This window comes from Chiloscyllium plagiosum, chromosome 3 (genome assembly GCF_004010195.1).
Source record: "Chiloscyllium plagiosum isolate BGI_BamShark_2017 chromosome 3, ASM401019v2, whole genome shotgun sequence".
Lineage (NCBI taxonomy): Eukaryota > Metazoa > Chordata > Chondrichthyes > Orectolobiformes > Hemiscylliidae > Chiloscyllium > Chiloscyllium plagiosum.
In genome coordinates this window covers 92545595-92570086 of record NC_057712.1, presented here as the reverse complement: position 1 = coordinate 92570086, position 24492 = coordinate 92545595, and the positions used below count along the sequence as shown (strand labels likewise).

The window sequence follows — 24492 nt, the reverse complement described above, 5'->3', positions numbered from 1 at the left end:
GAGGAAGAAGGGTTGATTGAAGTGGCATCATCAGCAGAAAGCAGCCTTTCAAGCACTTATCTCCGGTTTCCATATTTGTTACAATGCCAGGAGCAGGAGTTTGAGAAAAGTTATAGCAAAAACATCATCCTTCAAGATCTGTTGAATAAAGCTGTTGAAGGAGATTCTTACACTACAACAGAATAAATATGGGGCCAGACAAGAATAATACACTTCAATGGTTTCCAGTAACAAATGTTTTATGACTCGGCTGTTAAGTTGAAACGCTGTTTTAGCTTATCTAGTCCTTTAACATCAAACAAAGCCAAAGATCCCAGAATTTAACTGCTGCTTGATCAAGCAACATTGCAGATTTCACAAGCTGATCAACATCAGATTGCAACTCTGAAACATTTTCAAACAATATTATTTTGCACCATTAAATATAATAGTTGGAGTACAATGCCTGTGTATGCTGCCATTGTGATTTGATTCTTTGGTACATCAAATTTCCTGGACATAATTTACAGAAAGAACAAATGCCTGGAGACTATTTCGTACTGTCACAAAGATAGCATGGCAACTAATTTCAGAGTCAACCTGCCTGATTTAATTTTTTTTAATCTAACCTATTTTTCCTCAACCTGTTCAGAGATGTTATTACACAATTCTGGAGCATGTGGGAACTAAACCTAAGCATCCCAGTCCAGGATTAAGACACTACCACTGCACTTCTAGGAGGGCCCCTTGCCTTAAAATTTAAACAATGTATGGCAATTAACTGTTAAAACAGCATTATTGGGTGCATTCACCATTGTAATACCTTGGCCAATGAAAGTTCACTTGCCAACCAATCAGCACTCTCCACTCATGCAATATAAATGTCAGTTTCCCCTTTGAATTATTTTTCTTGCAAATTGCACTGATGACTTGAAACTTCAACAAAATGTGCTTTTTTAGGCAATACACCAGTTTGGTAACAGCAAATAAATATTTGTTGTACCCCAATTTCAGTGAAACAAAGATCAAATTCAAGATACTGACAACGCAGTTCAACTTACAATTAAGCTATTTAGTGTATATTTAAGTTGTTCTAGTGCAGCTATAATACTGGCATCCACCTGACAGTGTCAAAAATTACCAAAGAGGGTCAGTGGACGATAGCAGGAAAATCCAAGCTAGTAAATTATGCCCATTGTTAAGTCAAGTAATGGAAGTGGTCGTCAACTTCTAAGTTTGAGTTCCACTGGGCTACTTAATTGCTGCCCTCATTATAGACAAAAAGACAGAATTCCACAGGGGATATGAAAGTGACTGCTGTTGACATCAAAGCCATATTTCTCAACATAGTATCAAAGGCCCCTGGTAAAACGAGAGTAAGAATCGAGGGGTCCAAGTCATGCCTAGAGAAAAAGATGCTTTTCATTGTTGAAGATGAAGGACAGTCAGCTCAGAACCATCTTCTGCTGCTTTAGCAATAACCTTCCCTTTATTAGGTGGTCAGAAGTGGAGATATTTGCTGATGATTGGGTAATGTTCAGCACCACCCACAACTCATCAGATACTTAATCAGCCTATGTCTAAATGCAGCAGGAACTAGACAATATCCAGGTTTGGGCTGACGAGTGGCAAGTAACATTCATGTGATCGTCACCCTTGAAATTCAATTGTATTACCATTGTTGTATTTCCCTACCTGCAAAATCCTGGAGGTTACCATTAACAAGAAACTGAACTGGACGTGCCATATAATGTGGCTTCAAAGCAATTCAGAAGCTGGGCTTCTGCAGCATGCAAGACCTCCATTCTCTCCAAAGCCTGCTCACCATCTGCAAAGCAAAATCAGGAGTGTGATGGAATACTTCCCATGTGCCTGGTTGAATGCAGCTCCAACAACACTAAGAAGTTTGATGCCATCCAGGACAAAGTGGCTCACTTGATTAACACCACATGCAAAAAACATCCATTTAGTCCACCACAGTAGACTGCACCATCTGCAATATGCACTGTGGAAATTCAAGAATGCTTCTGAGGCAGGATCTTCCAAATACATGACCACTACTATCTAGAAGGCAGGACCACCACCACCTGAAGGTTTCACTCTGAGTCACTCATCAACCTGACTTGGAAATATAGTGCCATTCCTTCAGTGTCTTAGGTTAAAATTCTAGGAATTCCCTCCCTCAAAAGTATCCTGAGTCACCTACAACAAATGGAATGCAGCAGTTCAAGGTGGCAGCTCTTTACCACCTGCTCTAGGGCAAATACACACAGACAATAAATAGTGGCCCACATAGTGATGTCCAAAAATGTCGTTAAAGAAAAGCAGGTGTCAGAGCTCAACCATCTCACCTTATTGATAATTTAAATTTTAATGTTAATAAAACATTTCATGGTACTTGAGGTGAAGGAAGGAATGGAATGTGCATCTTCATTAGGATAACTGAAAGCCAATTGATGGTTTGTTCAAAAATCTAGCTCTACAAATACAGAAGAAAAGCAAAAGAGGCTAACTTTAGAATTCTAGAGAATAGGCCAAGATGGCTGATAACTCTGCTTTCAACTGTGATGCACAGAAACCAAACTCAGAAGACTGAAAAACACAAAGGAATGCAAGGTTGGTTGAGGGTGTTAAATTTGGATAGGCTGTAAATTAGGAGCAGGTTTTTTGGGAGCTTTCCCTTGGCTTGGCGGTGGTGCCCCTACCCTGGACAGAGAAATCCAGGTTCAAGTCCCATCTGCTCCAGGTGTGAAAAACATCTCTGAACAAGTTGATCAGAAAAATAGGTTCTACATTCAATGCAGCATTAGACAGAAATCCATTATAGATCAAGATGGACTGAGCTTGATGTGGATGGCTAAAACTTGGACAAATTGGGTTCTTCTTAAGTTGGCATTGAATAAATTGTATCTAAAAGGCAAAAAGCATGGACAAGGTCAGTGACAGTTTGTTCAAGGCCACTGTAGTGAATTCATTCAATATTATCTTGCATTCAAATTAGAGATTAGACCTTCGCTTTATTTTAAGATACTGTGTGTTCCCAGAGTATTCTTCTGTACACTGCAACTGGCTACAATTGCTCCATTACACTTGGTTTTAGCATAGCAGAAACCTGCACTAACCAGAAGCATTATCTGAACTAAAAGTAAGGAAATATGCAAAAGTAGAACTTAGTTTTTATGAAGGCTTTTGTAACATTAATTCTTTCATATTATTATTTCAAACTAATTATTTATGCCTTACAACTAGATATTCAAAGATTTGGCAAAGAAAATTCAATAAATAAAAAAGAAGCCAATATTTAGCACAAATATGCTCCTCTGTACCAAAATGATATAGTCAAGAGTTTTTCCAGCACAGAAAAAGGCCCTTCAGTCCACCATAATCAATGCCAATCATCGAGAATCTATCTATTCTAACCTTATTTTTCCAGCATTTGGCCCATAGCTTTGTATGCAATGGCATTTCAAGTGTTCATCTAAATACTATTTCATTGTCTTGACTGTTCCTGCTCTTCTAGGCAATGAGTTCCAGATAACTAATCAAACCCTGGGCAAAAATGTTTTCCTCGAAACCTCACACCCGTGATCTTAAAATTGTGCCCCCGATTATTGATCTCTCTACTCAAGAAAAAAGTTTCTTCCCATCAATACCCCTCATAACTTTGCATAAATCAAATCAGGTCCTCACCTTCAGCCTGCTCTGAGGAAAACAACCCCAGCCTATTTAATCACTCTTAGCTAAACCATTCAAACCCAGGTGACATTCTCTGCATCCTCTCCAACGCAATCACCAGTATTCAGTCACAGTACTCCAGCTTGGCATAACTATTGTATATACATCATAACTTCCTTGCTCTTGTATTCAATGACTTGACTAATTGCTTTAAGTATCTAATCTACTTATGGCTTCAAGGATCTATGGACATGCACTCCAAGGCCCTCTGATTTTCTGTTCTACCTGGGGTCTTAGTATTCAACATGTACCCCTTATTTTGGTAGTATTCCCAAAATCATTGCCTCACACTTTTCAGGATTAAATTCCATTTAACAGTGTTCAGCCCATCAATATCTGCAGTTCTTTAGTCGAAGATTTTCCTCCTCACTACTTACCATACCACCAAAAAAAGTTGTCATTTATTTCAAATACCTCTGATCTACTATAACCATCTGTACTTAATTAGGCTATTGGAATCCAAGTGGAACAAGGTTTAGCTCACAGTAAGCAGCAGAGGTCACGTATGTAGAAATTGCAGCAGTAAGATGTGTATAATTTTCCCGAGAGCCTATTCCATTTCATTAAGAGGTCAGAATTTGGGAATTTTGTTGCAAGAGACCTATGCCCTCACTCACCAAAAGCATGTCCACCATCTACAGAGCACAAGTCAAGAAAGTGATAAAATACTCTCCATTTACAGGATAAGTCCAACAAAACTCAAAATGCTCAATATCATCCTGGACAAAACTATGCTTCTAATTGGCAACCCATCCACAAATTTAAAACATTCACTCTCTCCAGTACTGGCACACTGTGACAACAATATGCATAGTCTAAAAAGCGCATAGCAGGAATGTGCTGATGGCCTTTCTCAGCATCTTCTAAACCCATGGCCTCTCAGCAGGCACATGGAATACCATCAAGCTGCAAGCTCCCCTCCAAATCACACAACGTTAAGAACTATAATCACCATTCCTTCACTGTCACTGAGCCAAAATGCTCAAACTATGGGTACATATACGGTTTTTGGACTGCAAAGGATCATGGTATGACTCAGTACCACACCTTCTCAAGGGCAAATAGGAGGATGGGCAAGAAATGCTGTATGTGCCAGGGATGATCACACTCTATGAACGAATAACAAACAGGCAAGGTTATTAAATTTGCAATGTTTAGAATTCTAAATTCGTCGCAGGTGCCAACAAAGTTGAAAGTGAACTAACATTCAAATTGGGCATTGTATATGAAATACTAGGTAAATTACATACTAAATAAACAAGCTAAAGTATTCATTAAAATTTCAGAACAGTAGAAGTATAATAATTTCTCAGGGCAAGTCACAGACAAATTAACAAAGTGTATGGCTCCAATTTAGCAAAACCAAGAGAAAATCATTGCACGAAAATGGTTGATAAAATCTGTCTTTTTTGGCTTTCCAAATTTGGCAGAAGGTGACTTAATTATTCTACTGTAAACTAATTAAAAATCCAATTGTAATACCCTGAAAACAAGGGTAGGACCAGTCCCAATCATCTCTCATCGTGTTACTCTGAATCATAATTCAAGAAGTTTCTGCAGCATTTTGATTTCCTCCAGTGATTTAAAATTGATAAAATTTATCTTTGCATATAATTCTGAACAGGCAGATAAAATTAAAGCTGGCAGCTGGAACAGTCATACAAAAATGAAATTGTTTATGCTTAAGCTCCATTTTGTCCAGCAGCAATGGTACATTCATTCTCCTATTCTATTTTGGTTTAACCTTGAATGATTCATGTTAAATAACCTTTAACAGGATAAGTCTGACATACATTGAATGAAGCTTTTTACAATTATTTGAATACATACTTGATTTATCATACTTGATTGTTCTCTTACTTAAAGACTGAACAGTCTGAATGGTCAATTACTTGAGAAGTTACTTTTACAACACACCTCCACACAAAATACTATATTAGAGTTTGAAAAATCTAGTTGTTTTGTTTAAAATCTTTTCCCAAAGATTTACTTCTGTAAAAGGAGATAAATTCTGCAATTAATCTAAGAGCTGGAATAACTAGAATTATCATCAAACTTCTAGCTGGTTGAGCAGTTCATATGTCAGTCATCATTTCCATTTTACAATATTTCACAGTTATATTTCACTTCCATTTCAGATTTAAGAAACAATGCTCAGAAGAGAACAGATCGCCTTGTCCTGTTTGAATGTTCTAAACTGTACCTAAACCTAAATTAGAAAGAAAGAAACCAGTTACCCCATCTACAAATAAGTACCTTCTCCAAACTGTCGTCTTTACATTAGCCAACAGTACACTTGAGAAGTGGGACACTCGGCTCAGTAAGCCACTTCTGCTGCCTTCAATTGACACAGCAGCTTTTGCAAAGTATTTGTGCATCAGTGACTATTTGAATGAGTTAAATAAGCCAATCAGGAGCATGATGCGTGGAGGCCTCATTAGATTCAAGCTTAGGATGTGCAAGTCAGCTTAAAGAGTATCCTTTTTATTTGCAAACAATGTTTCAATTTACTAAGATGGAGTAGAATGCACTGTGACAGTCAAGTTAAAGCACATTCGATTCTGATGGTAAAATAACTTTTCATGTAGTTTTTCAATTTTACTGGAATTACATCCTGATTTTTGTGAGAGCCATTAATCTTGATGGGCCTCACTGGTTTCAAATAAAATAGCACATTTTTTGCAGCTGTTACAAGTTTAATTATGAAGTCTGTGCCAGTTAAAAACAAGCACCCAACTATTCTAATCTTATTTTCTAGCAACTGGCCCATAGCCTCGTATGCATTGATATCACAAGTACACATTTACAAACTTAAATGTTATGAGAGTTTCTGAATCTAATATCATTTCGGGCAGTGAGTTCCAGATTCCTGTCCATCTTCTGAGTGAAATGGTTTCTCCACATAACCCCTCTAAACCTTCTGCCCCTTCCCTTAAAACCATGGCAAAACTAATGCTCTATTGAACACTCACTCAATGAGAAATATGACTGAATATTCAAAATTTACAAATTGAAATCGTTCTTTTATTAACTATTTCACAAAATAAAAATCTTTATGTTTTTCTTGTTGAAATCATTTTGAAAGGGCCCTTCTATAGAAAGCATCTAATTCACAGAAAAGACAAAACTAGGGCACATTCGCAGATTGGAAGAGACTGCATACCTAAGAGTTTCCAGTATACAGCCCCAAGCTGTATTTGAAAGATGCTTGCAAACACGACATGAAAGGGCTAATGATTCATTTTGCATGTAGAAGTCACAAGCCACCAAGGAAAATAGTTACATCACCTAATGGGCTGTATGCATCACATGACAGTGACAACTGCAGCTTGGCAACTGGTGCCAATACTGAAAACAACAAACTGATAGCCACTTTGTAAGAAGCATATGATTGCATAACCTGCTTCCCTCCTATTGGTCTCTTAACTGCCATCAGCAAAAGTGCATGATATGAAACTACCCTGCCACATATTCATCAACTGACCTAGACTAGGAAGAACAGGTCTACTGCTGAGTTTAATATTTCATATGAAAAATACTTGGTCGAATGTGTACACATCGAGACAAGCAGCTTTATCACTAGAGGAGGGGGTTAAATATAACCTCCAGAATATTATTAAATTGAAAAGAATGCATTTACAAGGATGTGCCCAGGATTGGAGGGTTTGAGTTATAAAGGAGTGGCTGGATAGGTTGGGACCTTTTTCACTTGAGCATAGGAGGTAGAGGTTTACAAGGTCATGAAGGGCATAGATAAGATGAATAGCAAAGGCCAGAAGGTCCCTTGGGTAGGGCAGTCCAAAACTAGAGGGCATAATTTTAAAGTAAAGTAATGTGAGAAAGATTTAAAAGGGAGCAGAGAGGCACCTTTTCATGTAGAGGGTAGTTCATACATGGAATTGCCAGAAGAAGTGGTAAATGCAGGTACAATTACAATATTTAAAAGACATTTGGAAAGAACATTTCCTATTTATGTATTAGAGGGATATGGGTCAAACAGGCAAATGAGACTAATTTAGTTTGGGAAACCTGATTGGCATGGATAAATTGGACTGAAGGGTCAGTTTCTGTGCTGTATGACTATGACTCTGTGGCTAATTGGGCTTTAAAATTAAATGAGGATGTAATCAATTTAAAAATGATTATCAAAATTAACTTAGGTATAATAAAAAGGATGTTGTATGTACCTTGAACCCAATAGCTTTTGAATAAAATTCAACATTTTGAAATACAGTATTTGGAGTTGAAAAGTGCAGAGCATATCAGCCAATAAAGGATTCATCTCTGGTTTGATGTATTCTGAAATGGCTGCCGAGCCCAAACCATGATCCACAGGCACTACTCCATACAGGGCTGGTGTGGTTGAGAGGTCAGGCAGATGAAGTGTTTGTAGATTTGTGCATTCTCTCAGACATCAATACACATTCATGACAGAGTTCCTTGATGTATCCAGTGCCTTCCCAAATGAACTATCTTCATTTTGATCGATGACAAAACAAGAACTCCCATTAGTTAGCAAGGTCTCTTGCTAACTAATGCTTTGAGGACATCCCTAGAAGATTTCCACTGTCCTACTGGGAGTCACCTGCCATGACAAAGTTCCAAGCAGAACAATTTCTTTGCGGTTTAGCATTAGGCATACGAACATTGCGCAAGTTGGCCCGGGAGAGGACACTGCAGTTTGTCTGCCTATGGAGGATCTTGTAAAGACTGCCCTAATGGTACCTCACCACTGCTTTGAGCTGCCTTCATTTGTCCAAGTCTTCAAGATATATAGGAACCATGTGGTACCCAATACTGGGTAAATGCTCCACATACTTTCCAGAATCTTGGCATTTTGGGGGGTAGTGGGTGTTGTGTTAACAGTGCTGATTAGAAAGAAACCTTAGTTTTTCAGGTACTTAGTGAAAGGCCCATCTTTTTCTCATGCTTGAATAGTGACCTGGAGCTTAATTTGAGCAAACACACTCACAGGTGTTATCTACATACTGAAGATCAATGACTCACGCTGGGATGATTTTGGTTTGAGTTGGAAAGCTTACATAGCTTCTTGTCTGTTCCATACATTGTCTCCTTGCATGACAGTTGTTTGCTGAAGGTGAGGTGCACTACTGCAGTGAAAACAAGTGGAGAAGAGGGTTGATGTAACGACATACAGAGTGTTGCGTAACTCAGTCATCACTGATATAAAGTTAAAAATCGCAACACCAGGTTATAGTCCAACAGGTTTAATTGGAAGCACTAGCTTTCAGAGCGATGCTCCTTCATCAGGTGGTTGTGGAGTACACAATTGTAAGACACAGAATTTGTAGCAAAAGTGTCTTACAATCACATACTCCACAACCAAGTGATGAAGGAGCATCTCTCCGAAAGCTAGTGCTTCCAATTAAACCTGTTGGACTATAACCTGTTGTTGTGAGATTTTTAACTTTGTACACCCCAGTCCAACACCAACATCTCTAAATCATCACTGCTATCTAGTCAGTAGCGGTTCCATCAGTGAGGGTTAGAGATTACACGTCATCATGGAGTAGAGGAGGATGGTGACAAATTTCTCTGGACAGCTAAAATTTGAGGAAGATATTCCATTACCCTAATAGTGAACCGAGTCAAAGGCTTCATGAGATGGAGAGGACCATGAACAGTGGTTGATGCTGTTCCCTTCTTTTTTCCTCAATTCACCACATGAAGACTATGGCTGAAGTGCCTCTTGATGGGTGAAAAACCACACTGCAACTCAGAATGGAGCTCTTTGGTCACTGGGAAGAGGAAATTGAGGATATTTGTAACAATCTTCCCTGTGACAAGCTGCAAGGAGTTTCCACTGTAGGTATCGTTCATAACATTGCCACCCTTCTTGAATATAATCACAACATAGCATCTCTGAAATCCCAAGACATCTATTCTTCTTCCAAGATAATTGATATAAGGTTGTGCAACCACCCTAGAAATCCATATGCACAGTGTTTCAAAATTTGAGCAGGGATTTCATCGGCTCTGGGGACTGAATGTTCAGCCAAATTACTCTCAACTTCATTCAAGACTAGGGTTGCACTGAGACTGAGCCAGGTATATTCCAAAATACCGCCACAGACTACTGAGATTTTGGGTGTCGGCTGGGGCAATCAACCAGGTCTTCACTTCTGACCATCTTTTAATGCTTATGTTCTACCCACATGTAGATGAATGCAAGCAGGATTAGACTTGGCAACAATTTACAATTGAAAGGCCTGCTCCAGTTACCTAAGAGATTAACACAACTAGCAGCAACTTGGACAAATGTCAAACACATCTATGGAATAACACCTCAATAAAATGAAGTTCAACAAAAATTAATGACTGACCACAGGTCAAGTGCGGGAGTACAATTTTATCTTTACATAAATACTGTCACAAACTATCTCAACCTCAAAACCAGCAAAATATACTTTATCATTCACTTAATATCCCACCATTCAATGTAAAACTTCACAAATTCTTTCAAAGTTTGGAATTCTAGTTTATTTTTATAGAAAACTTAGTGTGGAATCACACCATTTGGCCCTTGCATTAAATTTCTGTGCAGAAAATACTCATTTGGACAGGTTCTAAGATTTCGTCCACCAGTTATGAACTGTAATTTGATATTATCAGGAAGATTGCTGAGGAGGTTGACTCTCAGTTGAGTAGGCTAGACCTGCCTCGGTCTTTTAACAAGATAATTAGACCTGTTTTGTCTTCGCCATGACGGGTCCAGAGTTATGTTTTTTTTCTTAGTTGGTCTCACTTTATTCTGGTAACCTGCAGCACATAATTCCTATTGGTCTAGGAAATAATGATGACAACTTCCTCCCTACAGAATGTTGCTTGTGTTTCCATGGTGCTGTAGACCAGTGTTTTCACCACATTATACATCATTCCAGCAGATAAACAACTCACAGTAAGCAAATTATATAGATATTCAAGAAAACTCTCAATCATCCTGCTTTTCACCTTCCTTTTTGAGCATGAAACAAACAAAAAGATAACTTGGTCACTAACATACTGGACAAAACTAACTTGGTAAGATTCAATGCAATCAGGAGAACAGAAAATAAAAAGTGGTAATAAAAACTGTAATTAAAAGTATGAAGTATCAAAATTGCAATACATCATATTGCAGCACAGCCTCCAGATGAAGGTAATACAAGTCACAACTTATAATTTTTTGTTTTAAAAATATTCAAAACGAGAAACAAGATACACTGTAATAAAAGTAGTCCCTCCCCACTTCTTGCACAAGTTTTTTTTAAGATGGGTCTAAAAAAGGTGAGGTAGGATCTATCGATGATTAACTGATCTGTTACCAGCTCACGGCTGCCAGGTCACGAGAAAGGATATTAGCTATGAGTGCCAATGGTCAGAATCATGCATTTCAAAAATCATATTTACTGCAGATTGATCGAATTTACACCGTTAAATATAATGTCTTCAGTTCCAAAGTGAACACGAGGCAGTCACGACTAACTAATAAAACTCTATAGATTTCCCTAAAGAGATATACAATCTGGACATTTTAAATATTGACGATGCAAATAAGCGCTGATCTGTGGAAGAACAGATAGATGAAAGCTGGTTCTCTGGAACACAATAAAAGAGTAGATGGTTGATGATCCGTTCCTAACCTGACACCAAACCCAAAGTGTAGGCCTTCGCAAATGAAAGTAAAATGGAAATTACAGCCAACTCTCCCACAGCTGGTTGTTGAGAAAATGCTCCGGTTTATTGGGCATGAGAAATAATTTCATGCAACAAGCGACTTATGGGATCTTCGGAGCATTTCATTTTGCTCCACCCGAACGTGCAGCGAAGGTACTAATCCCGGTATTTATTTATTGTTATTTTAAGAAGCTGAAGCCCGGAGGGGGGGGGGGGGGAGCCATTTTGAACCTTTTGCGCCACACGACGCCGATTCCCGGGAAAGTGAGGAGCCTCTCCTTACAATCCGCCCTCATTCACCAGCTCACTCCCCCGCCCCTCCACATCTCTCCGGCTGCTTTCCTGGGATGGACCTCTGCTCTCTTACCTGAGGCGAGAAACCTGCCGATCCGAAAGTCATCACACCCCGCCGGACTCCATCTTGTCTTCTGCGTGATTAGGGTCAAAGGTCGGCTCTTCTCCTTCGCCGGCAACTGTCCGACCCGCTGTAAGTCCGGGCTCGGACCACGCGGGGGCGATGATGAGCTGGGTACGTTGTTAACCAGGTTTTCTCCCTCCAACCACACGGGGCGCCGTCCCGGGTTTCTAGACACTCCCCAGTCCTGCCACTGGTGGCGCTGCGCCCCTAACATTTCAATTGAGATGAAAAGCCGAGGAGTTCAGCCATTGTTTCAAAAGTGGGATGCACTGCTCCCAATAGGGAAAACATAAAACAAAGAGTTAGGAAACACTCTCAGTTTTAGATATTAAAGCAGAAAGTACTGAAGAATCTCAGCAAGTCCGGCTGCGTGTGTGGAGAGAGAGACAACGTTTACCTTTGATGAAGTTTGGAAAATGATGGTTTTATGCTGTTGCTAAAGTAGGGGAGGGATGCAGGAGCAAGTGGAACAGATGGTGAGGTGCTCAGAGCAAAAGATAAATAGAGAGCTAATGGTAGTGAAGAAAAGGTATCGATACAGAATAGGTGCTAATGGTTGGTGCTTATAACACAAAGTAAGTCAGCTAGTTGAGAGCAAATTTATGACAAGGTATGAGATGGTGGAGGGTTGCGTCTAATTAAATGGAACTATGTGATTAGTGTTGTAGGTTGTAAAGTGCCCAAACAGAAAGGGAGGTGCTGTTCCTGTATCATGTGCTGAGCTTTGTTGGGTACAGTGCTCAGCACTGTTAGCACAGTGCCAGGGACCTGGGTTTGATTCCAGCCTCAGATGACTGTGCAAATTCCACACATTCTCCCTGTGCCAGTGTGTTTTCCTCCGGGTGCTCTGGTTTCCTCCCACAATCCAAAGATGTGCAGATAAGGTGGATTGGCCATGCGAAATGCAGGGTCCAAGGGATGGGTCTGGGTGGGATTCTCTTTGGATGGGTCGTGTGGACTTAATGGGCCATATGGTCTGCTTCCACACTGTAGGGATTCTAGGACCACTGTAGCAGACCTAAGACAGAAATGTTAGCCATGAGAGGTGTGTTGAACTGTCAAGTGACTGAAAGACTACAAATTCAACTGTGCAGGTCATGTATTTTAGGTACCAAAAAAAGAGAAAGAACTGCAGATCCTGAAAATAAGAAACAAAAACAAATTGCTGGAAGATCAGTTCTAAAGAGGGATTACTGAACCTGAAATGTAATCTCTGCTTTCTCTCCAGAGACAAGAGTGTGGTACTGGGAAAGCACAACAGCATCCGAGGAACAGGAAAATCAACGTTTGGGCATAAGGCGGGAAATTAGCAAACTGATGAAATCCACATTGATGCCATGGGGTTGGAGAGTCCCAAGGCAGAAGATGAGGCATTCTTCCTCCAGGCGTCGGAGGAAGCCCAGAACCTGCATGTCCTCGGCAGAGTGGGAGGGGGAGTTCAAGTGTTCAGCCACGGGGTAGTGAGGTTGATTGGTGTGGGTGTGCGGGAGATGTTCTCTGAAGCATTCTGCGAGTAGGCATCCTGTCTCCCCAATGTGATGGAGACAGTATCAGGAGCAACAGATACAGTGCAGGTGTACAATGACTGTGGAAGTGCAGGTGAACCTTTGGATGTGGAAGACTCCTTTGGGCCCTTGGGTGAAGGTGATGGGGGAGGTGTGGGTGCAGGTTTTGGAATTCCAGCGGTGGCAGGGGAAGGTGCCCGGAGAGGGGGTGTTAGGGGGTATGGACCTGATGAGGTAGTCACAGAGGAAATGGTCTTTACAGAAAGCAGATAGGGGTGGGAAGGGAAATATATGTCTCGTGGTGGGGTCCGTTTGTAGGTGACGGAAATGGCGGCGGATGATGCGATATGTACAGAGGTCAGTGGGGTGGAAGGTGAGGACCAGGGGGGTTCTGTCCTTGTTGCGATTAGAGGGTTGGGGTAGTAGCATTCTCTCCAGAGATGCTACCAGACCTACTGAGTCTTCCAGCACTTTCTGTTTTTGTTTCTTTCAGGTACCAAATGGCTTTCTCAGTCTATAATACAGTGAACTTAGCCAGGAGGTCCAAGTTCAAGTCCCATCTGCTCCATAAGTGTGTCATAGCATAGCTCAATAGGTTGATTAAAAATGTGTCAATTAGAGTGCATGGGTAGTACATCCTTGTTATAAGTACTGATGAGCAAAAATCCATAAAACACAGCAGGGCTTGTTGCCTGAAACAGCTGTTTTGCATATGGAAATGAGATCTTTGCTTCAAATTTAGCTTTCAAGCAATCAGCGCAGTATGAACTCAGGGAAGACAGACTTAGAGTCATAGAGATGTACAGCACAGAAACAGACCCTTCAATCCAACTCATCCATGCCGACCAAATATCCTAACCTAATCTCGTCCCAGTGGCAGCACTTGGCCCATATTCCTGTAACCCTTCCTATTCATACATCAATCCAGATGCTTTTTAAATATTGTAATTGTACCAGCCTCCACCACTTCCTCAGGCAGCTCATTCTATACGCCCATTACCCTCTGCATGAGGCAGCTCATTCTATACGCCCATTACCCTCTGCATGAAAAAGTTGCCCCTTAGGTCCCTTTTAAAATTTTCCCCTCTTATATACAGCCTAACAGATGCTACTTGATAAAATCGTTGCAGGCAGAAACCATTATGGCCAAGTGAGTAAGGGTAAATAGTTCTGTTTGTCTTCCTCAGCTGGTCACAATAAAAAACTTGCGTTCTTATCTTTAAAATCTTAAATATTTAAATTATTTAAGTAATTCATACCAGATTTCTTTAAAATGTAGTTAACTATTTTTGTTCTGAGCAATAATGGTCCAATCAATAAGTTTTTCTTGAGTCAAAGAAAGGGAAAGTTTATTCACTGTTAAACCAAAAGAAAAAGCACATTGAATATATGGCTTTTATGCAGTTACTGGGCGCAATCTCACAAAGGACTCTACCCCAAGGAATTCCTGCAGACATATACCAGAGCTGAGATGACTGAGCTCCAACAACCACAGCCATGTTGATTTGTGCTGGTTATGACTCCAAAACATAACACACAAGATATGAGTAGACCTTTCTGGTCATCATGTTAGGCAGCATACGAGGAGCAGGATTCCTAATGTCACATTGCTAATGAAGGCCCTATGCCCGAAACTCTGACTCTTCTGCTCCTCGGATGTTGCCCTACCTGCTGCATTTTTCCAGTGTCACACTTTTCGAATCTGACTCTCCAGCATTTGCAGTCCTCACTTTCTCCCAATCTGTCCATCATACCTGGCTGTCATTCAATGAGATCATGGCTGATCTGATAATCCTAAACTGTATTTGCCTCCCTTTCCCATAACACTTGATCCCATTACTGATTTAAGTTTGTTTATCTTAATTTTGAATAAAGTTACTGAGGCAGTCTCTACAGCTTTTTGCAGTAAAAAAAATCCACAGATTGACCACCCTCTGAGAGAATAAATTCTTCCTTATCTCTGTTTTAAGTGAGCAACTACCTCATGCTGAGATTAAGCCCTCTGTGCCTACAAAGGGAAACAATCTCTCAGCAGCTATTCTGTGAAGTTCCCTTAACTATCCTATATGGTACAATAAGGTTGTCTCTCGTTCTTGTAAACTCCAATGTGTACAAGCCAAACCTATTCAATTTCTACCCATAAGAAAATCTCTCCATGCCTGAGATTAACCAACATTTCATTTCCCTTCCGTATTACCTACTGGACTTGGATGCTGGTTTATTATGATTCCTGGTTGAGGGCTCCCAAAGCACTCTGTACTGCAGCTTTCTCCAGACTGATACGAAAGCAGAAATTTTTCCCCTTCATTCCAATTCACTGGTTTTTCCAAAGCTCCTTGATGCCACACTCAGTCAATTGTGGCCTTGGTGTCAACCGCTGGCGCTCACCTCTCATCTGGAATTCAGCTCTTTTGTCCATATTTAGGCCATGTCTGTCATGAAGTTAAGAGCTCAGTGATCCTGGCAAAGTGCAAAATGAGTGTCTTGAACTGCTTACTGCTAAGCATAGTCTGCTTGGTGTCAATATTGTTGACACCTTTCATCACTTTACTGATGATTGAGAGTAGACTGATGGAGTGTTCATTGGTCAGGTTGGAATTGTCCTGCTATAGCACATAACTCTGCAATTTTCCACATTGTTGAGTAAATGCCAGTTCTGTAACTATGCTGGAATGGCTTGGCACTGAATAGTTCCAGAGAACACATTTTTAATGCTATTGCCTAATTGTCGTCACGGCCCATACCCTTCACAATATTCTATGCCATCAAATATTTATTGATATCACGTGGAGTGAATTAAATCACCCGAAGACTGGCATCCGTGATGTTGAGGACTTCCAGAGGAGGATCAGATGCATCACCGCTCAGTGTTTCTAGCTGAAGGTTGTTACAAATGCTTCAGTGTGTGCCGGACTCCCCCATCATTGAGGATGGCAATGTTTGTGGTGCCTCCTCCTCCAGTGAGTTGTTTAATTGTCCACCACCATTGACAATTGGGTATATCAGAATGCGTTGCTTGTGGAAGCACTTAGCTCTGTATATTACTTGCTACTTATGCTGTTTGGCATGCAAATGTTCTTGTAGTTTCACCAGGTTAGCACCTCATTTTTAAGAATGCCTGGTGCTCCTCCATGCTGTGCCCTCTGCACTCGTCATTCAAATGAGGTGATCCACTTGATGCTAATGGTAGAGTAGGGGTTACGCTGAATCATGAGGGTTTCCTCAATGCATCTATACTTACTCATATGTCATAGACAGATACATCTATCTTAGTGAGGATGAAGTCAGTTTTGTTTTTTTCCCCTCATGTTGGTTCCCTTACAACCTGCTGTAGACCCAGTCCAGCAGCTATGTCCTTTAGGATCTGACCAACCTGATCTGTAGTGCTACAGCTGTTGGTGATGGGCATTGAAACCCTTCATCCCAGAGGACATTATTTTGCCCTTGCCACTCTCAGTGCTTCCTACAAATGGTTTTCAATGTGAAGGAGTATTGTTTAATCAGCCACCACGGTGAGGTGGTGGATGTGGATGTATCGTAATCAGCAATAGATTTCCTTGCCTACGTTGGACCTGATACATGAGGGTTCATGAAGTTGACAACTCTCAGGACAATTTCTTCTGGACGTTTATCAATGTGCCATCACCTATGCTCAGTCTATCCTACTGGTGGACATAACCAGGGATACTGATGGTAATATATGAGCCATTGTGTGTAAGGTATGATTCTGCGTGTATGACTTTGTCAGGCCATTACTTGACGAATTTGTGAGACAACTCCCCCAACTTGGCAACACCCCAGAGGTTGGCAAGGAGGACTTTGCAGGGTTAAAAGGACTGAGTTTATTGTTGCTTTTCCAATGCTTCAGTCGGTGCATGGAAACTCCCAGCTGGCAGTTCCAAATCTTTCTCACCTGGTCCCATGTTTAGGGTAGAGCTAAATCACATTCACTCTGATGCCTGCAATGCAGATTTGATGCTATGAAAAGTGCTTTATTAATTTGAGTTCTCTCAGGCTTTTGCTTCACCTCCATTGGCCCCAAAAAGAGATGACTGAGCTGTTTGATTGAAAACTTTCTCCTTGTAGCAACAAGATGGTTTTAAGATCAACCAGTAGCTGTTTAAAAGCTTTAGGTGCTAGATAATCTGTTCTGTTCCCAACATTGGATGTGTTTTATTTCATGAACGCCACTGTTTCTTATAAGGAACTGACCTTCCAATTTAATGTGTTTCAATGTGTTAGGCTAGCCATTCGACGAAGCAGTTTTCAGCTCAGTAGAGCAGTTGACTGCATCTATGAAATTCTGCTGATTAACTGGCATCCACTTCAACAGTGGCAGGATTGGCACGGGCACATGCACATATCAGTTATATAATCGAGTCCTTATTCTGATGTACTTCTGCTATTGTAACACCAGTCGCAATGACATAAAACAGTTGTTTGACTAGACATACAAACAGTAAACTAACGATTGATTAAAGATTGCATTATACAGGGAACAACAGGCGGATTATTTATAAGCAATGATTTAAACACTGAAATTGGTTTGTCTTAAGAGCAGCTATAATGCTGTTTGGGTTGTTCTAAATTAAATACCAACCTCACCTTCTGCTGCGAGAACAGTTTATTGCATGAAATCATGGTGCTCATGGCCTGACACATTGTGGGAACATAACAGGATGAAATGCGGATTACCCGGAACCTTTAACCCCCTGCTGATTTACCTTTAAACAATCTGTCTGTTAAAAAGGAAAAATTGGAACAAAAGAAAAGACCCCAGTCTTTTTTTCAGGACCGGGGGTGGGGAATCAAAGGTCAAAGAAGAGTACTGAGACAGTTTTTGGGAGCACTACAAAAACAGCATTAGATAAACACGGAGAAAGAAAAGTACCAGAGCAAGTATTACCTCACCGTTGTACCAAACATAGGTGAGAATTTTTTTAGCCCAAAAAGTTTACTAAAATAATTGTGTTTACATTTTGTTTCATACTATGAAGCAATTTAACCTCCAAATTTAGAGCAACAACAGAAAGAAAATGCAAAGCATTTTGGCAAATGTTCAAGTCCTATCCAGATGTAAGAGCATGTTTGCATTTCACCAGGCTATTAATGCCATGGTAACACATTTAGTCTATGACCTTTATGTGTGGCAAGCAATAAATTCTAATCATTCCTCTAACAAAAGAGTACACATGTTCTGACTTTGTAAGGAGAGTATTTTAACTCCCTCCACCTGGGAAAAACAAAATGGAAGGAGAGTTTGTATGAAATTAGTACACTGTTTCCACCCTGTGGTTTCTTTTTATAAATGCTTCTATTTTCATAGATACTTGAGGAGACCGCCTGATTCCACCAATGACATCCAAAGCTAACTCAATAAAAGAAAAAGAAAATGCCTTAGTCTTATTGCTGTGAGATCAGAAAATAAGAAGTGGGTCCCACAACTGAAGTTTGGATTGTTGCTGCCCTGGTGTCCTACAGGGAGCAGGAATTTTGAAAATGTCCTCAGCAGCACGCACTGGAGAGAATAGTAGTCCTGGTTCTAACTCATCAGCCACCCAAAATGAACCCAAATTCTTCAGGAACTTGTGCATAAACTTGAATTTCAAAAGCATTTAGCAAATGCTGTTATGAAAAAATAAATTATCAATCAGAAGATTACCTCCTGTATCGACTGGATTGCTCACTGAGATAAATCCTGACATTTTATACATTATTGTTGAACAACAAATAATTTTGCACTAAATATATGATTTCATATTCAATTCCTAATCTTTTTCATTTTAGGATTCTAGAATGCTGAACTAGAAGACAAAATTGATCCGTTCGTTTTAAAGTCATTTACAGGTTTACACATTCTCAATTAAATGTCTATCACAGATTTTAATTCCAGTGAGAAAGTGGATTTGCTTGACAAATTAGCACCTCCCTGTGCCGTTGTTATAGCCACTCCTCTTTATTATCAGAGAGGCACAAGTTGGCCTTTGTTTGCAGTGCAGATGTAAATTCAACCGTGAAAACATGGTGAGTGTGTTACAAATTAAACAGACTGTATTTTTGGAACATCGACATTAGTGCATTAAATGTTGGGATCTTTGGTGTGTTTTTGTGCCTCTGGTTCATAAATGTGTATATTAAATAGCAACTTTTTTTTAAATCAAAATTCAAATTTATTAATTTGCAATGTATTCTAGACTCAATGAAGAAAACAACTTCGAACAACAAATACTCTTATGCCTCTGGCTTTCCGAAAGCTTTATATCATTAACATTTGACTAGGAGTTTCAGTCCAAGGAGTTTCGGTCGTGTGGAAGAAAAAAATTGAATGATGGAAACGTTCTGTGACTCATGCAGCCAACACCTGAAGAATTTTATGGAACTGATACAGAGGGCCTCAGAAAATCTCTTGCAGAAAATAAAATATTTTTTTGCGTCCATACAACACTGTTGCTGTCTGAAACGGAATAAACCTGAGTCAAAGAGGTTTTACAAACCAGTTCTTCAACAACATGAGAAAGAAGCTGCACAACAGTTTTTGCAGCATGTAGAAGGTAAGCTTGTGCCTTCCATGCAACATTTCTTCAAAGCCAGTCATACTTGTTTTATTGTAGGCTTGACTTCCTACCTTGGATAATGGCTTGATTGTGGGTTGGGTTTGTTTTAGTTATTTTCATGTTTTTTTTATAATATAAAGATTGCATTGCAGAAATTTCATTGAAGGCCTTGTAACTTTATAGTCTTTTCAATGATATTATTTTCTATTGTCATCATTAGTAGCACAATTTATGAATGTTATAAATATTCACTTTGCATAACTTAATATCCTTAGAATATTAATACAGTCTCAATAGGTTTAAAGTTACAGTTGCGTAACAAGTTTTTACCTAGAATTTACTTTAAATGGATGGCATTGTTTAAAAAACAGCCTGTAGACAAAAATAGTTAGTAGGTCACTGCTCCACTAACCAATGCTGAAACCATAGAATCATTTCTGTTAATAAATTTGTAAATGTATTTTTCTTAGAAAGTTAATGCTAGTCCATTTGATCAGGTTTACATTATTAGGATCATAAAATCCCTATAGCGCAGAAAGAGCACATTCAGCCCATCGTGTCTGCACTGACTGTCCAAACAACATCCCACTCAGACCCACCCCCAATCTCGTAACTTCACATTTAGCAAGGCCAATCTACCTCACCTGCACATCTTTGGATTGTGGGAGGAAATCAGAGCACTCGGAGGAAACCCACGCTGACACGGGAAGAACATGCAAACTCCACAAAGTCACCTAACGCTGCAATTGAATCTGGGTCCCTGGTGCAGTGAGGCAGCAAGCAGTGCTAAGCTCTCATCCACTGTATCGCCCTGACTGATTCAGCCTTGAGTAGTATTATTCTTGTAATTCTGTAATGGGTTCAAATCCATTATAAGCATGTTGGATTAGAAATTGCTGCAAGAGTGAGTTTGCAGTGAATAACTTTAGTTACTCTTTATTACTCACCACATATATCATACTCTGTTTATCCCTCAAGTTGCTGGAGTGTTGATTTTTAACAGTGTAGAATAAGGGAACAATGTCATTGACCTATTTGGGGCTTTGTGAATATTGTGCTCAGTGATCTATCACCTTGAACAGCAAAAAAAAGAAGCAAAATTTACTTTCTCTCAGACTAAGTATTGAAGTAGGTTTAAAAGTGGGAGAGGCTTCCATTCAGGGCTAGGCTACGTTTTCATGTGTAATTTCATTTTTCTCATTACATATTCATGTCTGCATAAAACACCAATTTTTATGAGCAAAGTCTGTTTCCGTACTGTAAAATTCCAGGACTCTAAATGGGTAGGACGTTCTGCTCCCCCTCCCACCCACATCTTTTGGTGACCATATTTAAAAGACACTTAGTGTTTCACACTCTGCAACCCAGGAACAACATTCACCCTCTGCTCCTCACATCCGCCCACCTCTGGAGATGTCAGAAACCAGGCAAAGCAAATAGCACCACAGTTTAGCGATGACCCCTTAGGTTCACCTGAAGGTTGTCCAGGAGAGAAGGGGACTTTTTTTCCCTATCGATAGCAACAAGGCTATCCTGGGTGATAAAGGCAGCCTGAACTGAGGTGGCTGCAGAAGTCAGAGCCCAGGAACAGCTTAAGAGAACCTACTTCAGTGCCACTAAACAATGAATGATCTGCTACATTCTGCCAGTATGCAGCACTTTCTACTCAATGCTTCATGCTCCTATAAGTGTGAGTTGGCATTGCAAGAGGATAAGTTTGGGTGACAGGCATCTCCATCAGATGCCTCATGTGTAGTCTTTATCTGCCATTTAATTGCAGCTACCATTGTAGCACTACTGGCACCAGTGGGACTGCGTTTCACCTGCTAGGGTTCACACTTAAAACTGAAGGACCTGTAACACTCAGTGGCTCACATACTGTCACATCACTGAACATTCATTAGATCTAGAAAAATAAGCAAATCTGATGGCTTTTTACCAAAGGCTTCATGGGAAAAAGATTCAACTACTAAAGATGCCTTTTGAATCATGCCCTGCTTCAAATTCAGCCACGCTTGCCTGCCCTTGTCAGATTTGTTTGCATAGGCCAGTGTGGCTGTCTCACTTGAATAGGCTTGCAGGCCTGATCACACTTCACTGCTAACATTGTAAACAGTTAATGACAATAAATCAAACTACACATGACTAATACCTCTCATGAAGAAACTGCATGCCTAACACAGTAAGTACTTGCACAGAACCTTAGTTATGAAGGAGATAAGAAAATGAAGCAAGTTGTATTGATCGGAGCCTGAAAGTGGAAGTCTATCCTGGCAGGTACACACCTCATATATATTAGGAGACAGTGAGGTCTGCAGATGCTGGAGATCAGAGTTGAGAGTGTGTAGCTGGATAAGCGCAGCATTTCTGATGAAGGGCTCCAAAATGTTGATTTTCCTGGACCTCATGTATATCGTCAAGTTTATGAATGCATGCTTTGCATTTTTGGCAAACAGGGTTCCACCTGTAAAAGCTATTCCTGTGGGCCAGGGTGTAAATGAGTATTCATGACAGGTTGATAGATTCAAAACAGGTCCCTGACCATGATGGGTTGGGATAGATAACCTGTAAGGTTCTGAAAACAAGCAAGCAAAACTTTAACCCGCTGTTAGCAAATTTAATGTTGCCCACTGCCCAATCAATTAACATCACCTGCCCTTCTACAAACTGTGGGCAGGCCCAGAAAATGTCGCACATGGAGTCAGGTCACGGATCAGGCAGCAGCTCATTGATGTGAATTGGTCTAGTCATGTTCCAAAACAAATGTCAGAGAAGAAAGTAGAGTACAATTAAGTACAGATTAGAGTGGTGCTGGAAAAGCACAGCAGGTCAGGCAGCATCCGAGGAGCAGGAAAACCAATGTTTCGGACAAAAGACCTCCATCAGCCCATTCCTGATGAAGGGCTTTTGCCCAAAACGTCGACTTTCCTGCTCCTGTTATGCTGCCTGACCAGCTGTGCTTTTCCAGCACCACTCTAATCTTGACTCTGATCTCCAACATCAGCAGCCCTCACTTTCGCCTACAATCTAGTCCAGCATACTACAGTCGGAAGAAGCAAAGGGACAGAAAAATGTAAGTGAATTAAGAGGTCAAAAAATAAAACCTTCAGAAAAAAAAAGTCTGCTTTCTCTCCATAGGTGCTGCCAGGTTTTGCTGAGTTTCTCAAGCAATTTCTGTTTTTGTTTGATTTCTAACATCCACAGTTCTTTGTTTTATTCCAAAATTTAGAAATCTGCTTCCATTAAATTGCAGTCAGTAGAGTTTCAACAAATATTGAGCATTTGTACACTTATGTCTCATTCTGCAATTTCAATCCTATGTCTTGCCTAAAACAACTGTGCTGTCTCATTTGCCTGTACAATTTCAGAAAGTAAAGTGATTGACACTGAATGTTTGGAAGCTTTGAGGACATTAGCTGCTTCTGAAAACCCAAGTCTACAGCAATCAGCTGCTCTCTACTACCTACACATCAGTGAACAGCGTGAGTACAGTATTTTAACAAAATTGTTTTAAAAGGTATCTTACTAAGGGCATGGGGGTTGGTTAGCTCAGTTGGCTAGATAATTAAGATTGTGGTAAAGAATAAAACCAACAACATGGACTCAATCCTTTTTAGGATATCATTGGAGAGCGCCTACTCACCTCACCCTGTGCTAATGAAGTGCTTAGCCTCAAGCTGTACATAACCAATTGACTTAATGGAGAGAATTGCATACACCTCTTTGTTGGTTATGACTCCATACTAACAATGCACTGAGTTGATTTTGTGGCATTATAACAGTTAATATCCAGAAGGCTAGAAATAGGTTTCAGATTATGTAATATGGGCAGATAGTTTTCAGACGTACGCTCATTATCAAAGCTTGAGGTACAGGCTAGGATTCTAGAAAGATGATATTGATGATAAAATTTCACCAGGAAAATGTAAAGAGAATGAGCAATTAAAGGACGGTAGCTGTGTAGGTTGATAATATGTGTTGTTTAATCTAACCATTATCTAGCCAGGGTTGTTGATGTGAGCCATGAGAGCTGAGCCACAGCTGAGCTTCGAGTCCTGGTTCAAGTCCTTGGGAGCCAGAGGTGCATCATAATAGGTAGACACCACCTCCATTCCCCAACCACTGCCACCACTAACTCTGAGCTAGAGACCAGATTCTCGATCTATTAGCTTCAGAAGTATGTCAAAACAGGTAAAGCCTTCCTGAACGGGTTAGTCAGAACATAACTGGCAGCATTCAGGAGGGCACTTGTGATGCAGTGTCAGTGCTACCTCTAACCCAGGAGAACTGGATGCAAATCCCACCAACGTCAAAGATGCACTTAAACATAACTACACAGACGGCTCTTACAGTGCAGTGCCAGTGTCCCTACCTCTGAGCCAGGAGTCACTCAATTAGTGGGCATCCATCACAATGCATTGTTTTGGTTCTCCACCAGCCTCCCGATTCCACTTCTGTAATTACTAACCATTGGCAGCCACATATGTGTTGCAATCATCTTCATGCCCCTCATACCTCCATTTGTGCTAGGCACTTCTCACCAAATAAGCCATAAATGAGTACCACCTTTAAAACAGAACAGTCTGGTCTGATAAAAAAAAAATGACAATTATTCATTTGTCTA

General features: G+C 40.3%; 2 protein-coding genes across 9 annotated transcripts in view; one reads left to right on the top strand and one right to left on the bottom strand.

Annotated features, from left to right (window-relative positions):
• LOC122547397 (bcl-2-associated transcription factor 1-like) overlaps positions 1–11844 on the bottom strand; it is a 71943-nt gene extending 60099 nt beyond the window's left edge. For 4 of the 5 annotated variants that reach the window (XM_043686026.1, XM_043686045.1, XM_043686050.1 and 1 more), the window contains exon 1: positions 11759–11844. The gene's annotated coding sequence lies outside the window, so the exon portion shown is untranslated. Of the gene's footprint in view, positions 1–1674; positions 1700–11758 lie in introns of those variants that run through there. The other variant, XM_043686033.1, reaches the window with a different exon arrangement.
• A 204-nt stretch (positions 11845–12048) lies between these two features.
• LOC122547436 (vacuolar protein 8-like) overlaps positions 12049–24492 on the top strand; it is a 77260-nt gene continuing 64816 nt past the window's right edge. For 2 of the 4 annotated variants that reach the window (XM_043686073.1, XM_043686060.1), the window contains exons 1-3: positions 19263–19338; positions 19509–19865; positions 23237–23350. In XM_043686073.1, coding sequence (XP_043542008.1) covers positions 19640–19865; positions 23237–23350 — 340 coding nt within the window. In that variant the 5' untranslated portion in view covers positions 19263–19338; positions 19509–19639. Of the gene's footprint in view, positions 12217–19261; positions 19339–19508; positions 19866–23236; positions 23351–24492 lie in introns of those variants that run through there. The other 2 variants (XM_043686067.1, XM_043686080.1) reach the window with 2 other exon arrangements.